We start from the raw sequence: 9,098 nt of genomic DNA, 5'->3' as shown, positions 1-9,098 counted from the left end.
TGTGTTTGTGCTCTGGTTCTGGCTGCCTTTGCTATTGCCTTTAATATTCTGTCCTTTAGTCTTATTAATTATTTAAGGGTTAACAAAAATTTAGTTATTCAAGTATTTGGTCGACATCTTTGATATCTGATCAACAGTGGTAAACAGATGAAGAGGTTTAATTGGCTGGTATGATGTTACCATTTCTCATTGAAACTGTTTTATTTGAACTTTACTCATATGAAAGTATCTTGAATACAAACTTAAGCTGGTCCGCAGGGTCATTCTATGTATCCTGATTAAGTGCACATTGGCCTTGCTATGGTTATGTTTTATCAACATGCTTGGTAAAGATTGGACTGTACCAACTGATTCTTTAGCAAGGTAGTTGTAGGGATTTGCTATGACTGCAACTGCAGAACTTTCTACTCGGATTTTGTATACATGTACGCCTTTAAGAGCTTGCATCCCAGTTGGGGAGAGTTCAAGTATCTACTGCTAAGCCTTCACTTTGTTCATATTGTTCTCTCTTTTTTCTTGGATCCAGTATTGCATGAATGTTGGACGCAAACTATCTGAATGCTGGAGGTCCCCTAGATGATGCTCTAAATTGTGGAAGGATGTGATTTAATCTCTTCCCCCTTTGAGGAACAGATGTAATTTTCTCATCGGCAACAGGCAGCCTGTGTCCTTTTGGTCCGGTAGTTGGTTATCCCATGCACCTCTATTCATGGTGTAGGCTTCGTTATCAGAGGCTCGGACTTCAGGGTAGTTGTTGCTGGCAGGTGCCAAATCTTTGGCACATTTATTCCGGAAGTGGAGCTAAGGGCGGCATGGGCTGGTTTGGGTTATGCATGGCGTGTTCTGCGAGTTAGAGCAGTCCTGCTCGAGAGTAACTCGACCACGGTAATCGGCTGAATTCAGAGGGGCATCGATAGCATAGGTGGGTGCCACCTCCTACTCCGAAACATACGGGCCATGGTTAGTGGCGACATTACTTTCCAGGTCGAGCATGTTTACAGAGAGGCTAACGAGGCTATGGATTGGGTGGCTTCATATATGGCCGATCACCCAGGGAGGCCTGTGGGTTGGAAAAAGGAAGGTGCTTAGAGTACTTTGAGACTTGCTATTTTTTGATTTTTTTGGATGTATCCACACTAGAAGTGTATGAACCATGAACTGTAGGGGAAAAAAAAGGATAGATGCTTTAAGTGGTCAATATTAATTCAACCCAAAGTTGAGAAACCTTAAGCAGCCTAGTGGGAGGTATGCTTGCATTTTAGCAAGTCATGCCTTGTGAATTGATCCAACTCTTTTAGCATAAAAGTGAAATTGTAAGATTTGCGATGGTTGTTATTCACTTCATATAATTGATACTTTCATGATTTTGCAGTCTTCTTGTGCATGATGTGCTATTATACAATGCATCACACCAGACACATTTGCAGTAAGTTCTCAGCTCTCGTTTTACCTGGGAGCAATTTACCGGATTCCATGTTTTTACAACTTTCTAGTGATGGCACCAGCTATGTGTCAACAAATTATTGTATTCTGATGCTGATTTAACTGACCTTCAACATTTCGAATCCACATTGCCCCCTTAATTAGCTTATCATAAGTTACTTATCAGGACAGAAGGTATTTGATTCATAATGGTAGTCATTTAGAAACTATAGTAGTTTAATTGATGAGGAAGGTTTGCTCCAGCTTGTCCGGCATCAAGCTGGAGTCATGCTCTTTATGATAAATTGTTGGTTGCATGAATACACTTGCATTGTCAAAGCTGAGGTATAAAAATTTGCATTTATTTTTAATTGAAAAACATGTACCTTGTTTCTTTCCCAATAGGTGTTTTTTTTCCAAGAGAAGACTTTGCATTCTGTGTAAACATGCATATTCTATAGTGCTCCTTGCTCATTTGCACTATACTCTTAATTAAAGTAGGACATGAAACACACTTCCTTCAAACAAGATATCAAATAATTTTTCCATGTACCACAAGAAATCTCAAAAATTGCTTTTTTTTGTTATTCACATTTCTGTATTTCTTTATTTATTCGTGCTGAGGTGGATGTTTAACCTAAGTAGAAATTCAGGATCAGATATATATATAAGTGGTTGTCCAACTTGTTTCATAATTTTTTTTAGGAAAGAAATTATATACATCAAGGTGGTCCAGATAGTTAAGATAAGGTTAATTATGGGATATTCTTGTTGGTTTAATTAATTACTCTTCAATTTTTAAGTGTTGTTTAAAAAGGAAAACTTATAATACTAAATTGTTGTATTATGTCTCTAATTCTATGTGACTGTATATGTTCATATTTATCTGCCTTGTCATTTCCAGAAATTTATGACTAACAGGTGCTTATTTTGTTCTTTCCTGCTAATGGATGATTTAACAGGAGGGGAAAGCAACCCATCTTCCCTCATTTTCATGTTGACAGATATCCTTGTCATGTGGATCTGAAATTGAGGATCAAACTGTGGGTGCAAATTGTATCATGGGCTTATGATTTTACTGCTACTGTTTTACATATAGAGGTCACTTCATAGTCAATTTAAGTTACCGATTCAAATCGATATCTTTTAGGTAACTTTATGCCTTTTCACTGCAGCTAAACTACAGACTTTGATTTGGATATTTTGCTGGTAAATTAAAATCCTATTTGCAGATGCTTGTATCTTATAATATGTCTCTCTCTCCATATTTGTGGTTGCCAGAGTCATGTTTGATTTGATTTGAGCTACCTCTGCTTAGTGGTTGTGGTTGATGCTTGATAACTTTCTCCATTTGGTTATTCTAACACAAATTCTGTACTGCTTCCAGCGATTGCTTTTTGTCACATATTCGTGTCTATCATTTTGGATCTGGCACAGAACCTCATCCTTGTATTAGTAGATGATATGATGTCTAGCTCTACGGGTCCCTCTCATCCCCAAGCAAGGGTAATCAGCAGCTTAGCTTGGTGCGCTTTGAGAACGATGTAATCATTATAATTTGTTGAATTCGCTCATAGAGGCATAGCATAACATGCCGGACTCATTGGTCTCCAGGAAAGGTGGTCGTGAGGACAAGCCACGTAAAAGTACCAGCTTTATATTTTTGGTTTGATGCGTAGAAGTGGCGAGGTCCCCGGCTTCATTTATAGATTGAAAAGGTTGGGGTGGTCCTCCAACTTCTTTCTTTTGGTTAGATTCCCTCTCCGGAGAGGGAGACTGGAGAATAATACTACGTACGTACAAGCCAAGGGCCCAAGGGGTTGGGATTTTGATCTCCATTGCTTTTGTGTATATATTCTTCCATATTTTCCGCATCGTTTTCTTGCTTTAGGAATTAGGAAAATCAGTCCAGCGATTCTTCTTCGAACTTGTCCCCAAGGAAAAAACCTAAGGTGCATGAAAACTGTGTTTCAAGTTGTGAGTTCTGTGTTACTCTCTATTACATGAAAAGATACATTGCGTTCCGAGACAGTTTCTGTATGTGAGACAAACTTGGATGCGACTCTATTGGATAGCCAGGGAGGGGATAGCATGGTTTATGTTATCCTTCCTGGGTCCACTAGGCCGAGATATTATATCCTACGCCACATTGCTGCTCCATGCCAATCGTCTCATCTCATCTCATTTCTATGGGCTCCATTTGTTTTGCTCTTTTTTTGGATTGCCGAGCTGCCTTCCTGATCACCTCCTCTTAGGTTATTCCTGTGGCGCACTGTTGACGTGATACAGGATATAATTTCTCCTAGGTTGCCGGGGAAGAGAACACAGAAGAAAAGCCTCAAGCAAATAAAAGAGAGGTATCTTTCTGAAACACTAGAACTAGGGAATAATGGAAACTGGACGATGGCACCTTGAATCAGAGAATTTGGTACTAGTGCACAGTAGGATGAGTTGGCTGGATGACTTGCTAGCTGGAGGGATCCAATTCTCTACAGGAGGACAGGTTAGGCTCGTTTCCTCGACAGAGAGAAGCTTGTCGCATGCGACATGGGGTCACGGCGTATGATTCCAAGATAACCAGACTCTTTCATCAAAAGATAAAGAAGAGGAGCAGCAGGAGGATGACGATCAAGACTCCAAGATGCATTTATTCCTTCATCTTTTATTCTATCGGGATCGACCTCATTGCTCGCAGTTGTCACACATAACACTTGTCCCGAATCCTGCTTCAAGAGCGTGGAAAGATGTATGGATATCACGGTTGGTTCACAATTACAACCACTGCTTTGGTGCTTAGCAAGAGTCCAAGTGATCATCACCACCTCCATGGCTTTCCATGCTGTTACTCTGTTAAAAGACCTAGCTAGGCCTGTCCTGGGTAAGTCTCCATTAGCATTTCTTTTTGATGATTCTCCTAGCTTGCACCCACTGCCTCTAACCAACCATCCCCTATTCTAATGATTTTTTTCGGATATCTTATGCTAATACCATACATTCAACTAATACATACCCACCCACAAGATTCCATAATTTAGAGCATAATATTAATTTGTTATGCAAATGTACTAAAGACCTTGTCCTACCTGCTATGATAAAAATATTCATTTCAGAGCCAAGGTTTAAATTACATGGGAAATAAAATTTTGAATACAAAAAGGATGCACTTGTATTTTCTTTTTCTGTGCAAGGATGGAATAAAGGGTAAAGCCACTGAGTAAGATGCTGCAGAGCGTTGATGCTATTTCCAATTGAATTACCAAGGACCTGGTGCAGGATTATCAGATTAAAGAATTAAAGTTCGACCGAAAAGGAATTGGTCTTGGCTAAAAGGAAGCAGGGAATAGGGGTTCTGCCACAGCCTTGGTTGTTGACCATAAGTAGCACATTGTATTGCCGGTTAGCACAAACAAAGGTGCAGCAAAGGCTACAAATCCAGGTGGTTTGCATATTGCTGTAAGGTCACACCAAACCTGAATTGGGATTAGAAGAAGGCATTGGAGATTCCAACAAAGCAACACCAGCTTTTTAACCCTTTCCCTCCTAGTGGGAAAGCAATTAAGTCGACAGTAAAATTGTTCAATTGGGATCACACCAATCCTGAGGCTAATGGCAGAGAATTAGAATTTTTAACAAACAAAGAACTCAAGCATTCAATCCTTCCCCTCTTAGCAGGTAAAACTATCTTAAATTGACAGCCCCAGCTTCCCATCAACCTCAAAAACATCTGGTATATTTGCTTCACCTTGCAAGGGAATTACAAAGTCCCATTTTAAAAAATAGTAGTGACTTTACTGCAACTTTATCCCTACAGTAATCTTATCTTGAATACTGAAAACCTGCTCCTCTAATGTCAAGGGCCTTGCGTCTCCTTTTTGACCAAGCATTTCTACATCCCTTCCAATGGTGGGATGAATGAATAAGTGTAATATTTTACTATGCAACAAAGAAAGAAAAGAAAGGATTGATGGACTCGTCTAAAAGTAATGGAAAGAGTCGGTAGGGTCTTTCTCTTGAGATTAAAAAAAAAAAAAACACAGCTGCCTCTTCTTTTGACAAAGCAGCAGCAGCAGCAGCAGCAGCAGGCAGCACCAAGCACCACCCCGCATGAATAATTATAGGCTCAGACACTGGAAGACAAGAGGATGGAAACTATACTTCCTTTCGGTGTCTTTGCAGTAGGCAATCTCTAAATATCCAATTGGGGGCTTGAAAAATATAAAATTGGAATGATGGCAAACAGAACTTCATGAAAAAAAATCTTGCAGTATATGAGTGGAGAAACTAAGATACCAAAAACCTGAATGGGCTACTGAACTCACAGCCAAATTGAGAAGCAAATGAAAGCTTGCTTTATATTCCACACTCTACAACCTTCACAGAAAAATATAACGGCAGATTAAAGATCAAACAACAACTAAAAACACAACCACTTCTCATTCCTTGGAACTCAGGTGGGAAGTAGGCTTCCCATGTGTTGCTTTAACATTTGAAGGGGAAGAAGGTAATGGAATTACCTGGGAGGAGCATGAATGGTGTAGGTGCCCCTTCTCTCTATTCTTTCCAATGACTATATTGACGAAAGAACCATTCTCCTCTTCTGCTGGGCCTGTGGGAGGAGAAGGAAGAGAAGCATGTTGCTTGGCCAAATCCTCAACAACTCCCCCATTTCTGTGAGACTTCAGGGCTTCCTCCATCAGTGTCTTCCTTAAGAGCTTCTCCTCGGCATCCTTCAAAAACTTGAACTTTGGAGGGGGTGAGGACCTGACCCTGTTCAATTCATCTTCTTTTGAGGATTCAAAGAGGGGGTTGAATCCATGTCGACTGCAGCAATCAAAGGGGGTCAGAGGTGGGGTGAAGAAAGGAGGGGAAGAGAGAGGAGTTAAAAATGGGGTCTCAGCAGAGACAAGCACATCACTCAAGCTCCTCCCCCTCGAACCTTTCCTGCTCCTCCCTCCTCTGGATCTCCCATCCTCTGACTCCAAGTCCTCCTTTGTCTCCTCTTTGATGGTGAAGAGAAATCTTGGAGGCCCTGAGAGGCTGTGTAGCCTCATAAGCTCTGCCTCCATACTCTCTTCTCCTCCTCCAAATGGATTCAACAGAAGATCTTTTCCTGAGTTCGAGTGGAGGTAAAGCTGACTATCATCAGAGTGATCTGTAGCATTAGCTGAAGTGGAGATTTCTTGGGGGTTGAGAGCTGTGGAGCTTAGAGAAGATGGCTTCTTCCAGCAAAAGAGACAGAGTAGCTCTCTCCCTGGGTTGGTGTAGTTATCCTCTATATCTCCATTAGCTCCTCTCTTCTTCCACCAAAACAAGTAGTAAAGCTCTGCTGCCAGCGCCAAGAACAGGAACCCTGAGACAAGGCTCAGCCCTATGCCCAAACTGCTCAAACGTCGCATCTTTTTGCCTCCAAATCACGCCCCCCAAGCCACCAAAACACTAATATCGTTCCACAGCAGCCCAAAAAATCACCACCCTGGCTCTAAAAATTCCATTTTTTGGCTCATCCCTGAAGCCAATAATAGTTCTAGCAAACAGAACAACAACAAAAAAAAACAAAAAGCCTACTCTTGGGAGGAGGAATCTTCACAATCCCAAAACCCCATACATATGCTGAAACAAACGCAACATTTCCCAGAATCCAAAAGCAGAAATCAAGGCAGAAATTACGCCGATTCTTTTTCTTTTTTTTTTAAAAAAAAAAAACCGCACCTCCTTTTAAAACCCAGAAACACTAAAACCACAATAAAAATCCCAACTTTACCATCGAGACCACATTCTGAGAACCACCAGCCATTAATGGCACCTCCAAAGCTCCCAAAAAAAACTCAGCTTTTGCTGGAACCCGCCATTCCCACCCTAATTTCCCAGCTTTTGCTCCCAAAAATCCTTGCTTGGACCCGGCAATCGTTCATGGAGTGCAAGAAAACCGCCACCACCAACTTGCGAGCTCAGAAAGGCCGGTAAGCATCGCGACATTCGAGAGCCGATCACATGGGCTGGAGTTGAAAAGGGGACGGCGTCGTTTCTCCAAAGCCAGCGAACTCCAAAAAAATACAATAAAAACAGAGAACGACACCGCCTTTGGTCTTCGCCGCAATAAAGCTGCCCGTTACGTTACCTCGCGGAGACGCTTGTGCATCGCGGTATGACTCGATCTCGACCGTTGAATTGGCGAAGCTTACGCTTGGGTTTGTGATTAACTTGCGCGGGACGAGTTGTCATTGCACGTGATGCTCTCTCTGTTCTGCAGGTACACGGACCAATGAAAGACGGACGCCCGGAGGTGTGGTTTAAAAATGTTCCCGCATAACGGTCAAGTGCTGGGTTGGTGCTTTACGACCGTTGAGTTTTGGAAGAACGGCAGGGATTGGATGGACGCATGAGATCGCCACGGATGCCAAAAATAATTATATTGTTAAAACGGCGAACTTTTGAGAATTTAAACTGGAAACCGCTCCCCACCCCGCTCCCGTCGGATGTGGACGCGATGGCGGAGGAGAGCGCGGAAAAAAAAAAAGAAAAGGCTCGAGCAAAACCTTAGACGAAACTTATAAATTATATGAGATGATATCTATCTAACCAAAGCCTTGGTGTAATATCCGAATGGTCATATTTGTGGCGGCCGGCAGGTCGTTGGATCTTCAAGCAGTCTGTAGTCAGGGTTGAGGTCAGAGCTGTGTAAGAGAAGGTCTCCTACGTGAGGCAAGTGCTAGACGCAGACCGCATTGTCCTTGAAGAAAATTCTGCTATGGTGATATCGTGGATTCATAATTTGGGCGGTGCGGCCGGTGAGATGGACTGGCCTATGACATCCGTCAACTCTTAGGTGAGTACACCATATATCGAGCCACTCATGCCTACAGGAAGGTGAATAGTGCGGCTGACTGGATGGTATCCTTTGCAGCTTAGCATTCCGGAGGTTTTATTTAGGACAATCACTCTTTGGTTCCGACGTTTTCGTTTTTTCTTCTCCTCTTTGATTTTATAGGCTGCACTCACACCCACTGTGTGTGAGTCGCTGTTACACCAAAAAAAAAATGGTCATATTTGGAAGGTGTAAATTGAAGAGAATTTAAGCTGGCTTGTGGTGTGGTAGTTTAAGACTACCACATAGGATTTGATTGATGAAACGATCATTGATCACATTTTTTTTTTAAATTAAGCTATGCAGAAGCCGCTCCAATTATATTGACCCACTTGCAGATCACAGACATAGTTATTTGAGAGTTGGAATGAGCAAAAAATCCTATAAAAATGAACCCTCATGCCCTCCCTAACAAGGATGGTATCAAGATTTTTATTTCAGTCAAGATCTCTATCATACATGAAAAACTACCTGGCCAATATAAATTTGGATCGGTATTGCATATGTATCAACATATATTTTTAATTATTTTTTATTTTTAATAATTTTTAATTTATAAATATTGAAATTAATGCTTAAATATAGTTGATAATTTTAGATTTACCATGTAGGCCGAGCATTTAACATCTAGCCGAGATCTCGAAAAATTGAGATCTCTACTTGCCATATAAGCCATGATAAATCAAGATCTTGGCTCATCTATCAAGATAATTGAGATCCCACAATTTAAAAAATTTAGGATTATACCGTCCAAATAAAATTGTGCGGATAGTTTTTTTTAATTATATTTATATAACATTTTTTGATATTT

At 41.1% G+C, this 9,098-nt stretch overlaps 1 protein-coding gene across 1 annotated transcript; it reads right to left on the bottom strand.

Annotated features, from left to right (window-relative positions):
- Positions 1-5,748: 5,748 nt before the first annotated feature.
- LOC103696750 lies at positions 5,749-7,490 on the bottom strand. The gene has a single exon (XM_008778467.3). It carries the CDS (start codon positions 6,816-6,818, stop codon positions 5,856-5,858), a length of 963 nt encoding a protein of 320 aa, XP_008776689.1. The 5' UTR covers positions 6,819-7,490; the 3' UTR covers positions 5,749-5,855.
- Positions 7,491-9,098: the final 1,608 nt, after the last annotated feature.

This window comes from Phoenix dactylifera, chromosome 12 (assembly GCF_009389715.1).
Source record: "Phoenix dactylifera cultivar Barhee BC4 chromosome 12, palm_55x_up_171113_PBpolish2nd_filt_p, whole genome shotgun sequence".
NCBI lineage: Eukaryota > Viridiplantae > Streptophyta > Magnoliopsida > Arecales > Arecaceae > Phoenix > Phoenix dactylifera.
This window is presented reverse-complemented; position numbering and strand designations above follow the sequence as displayed.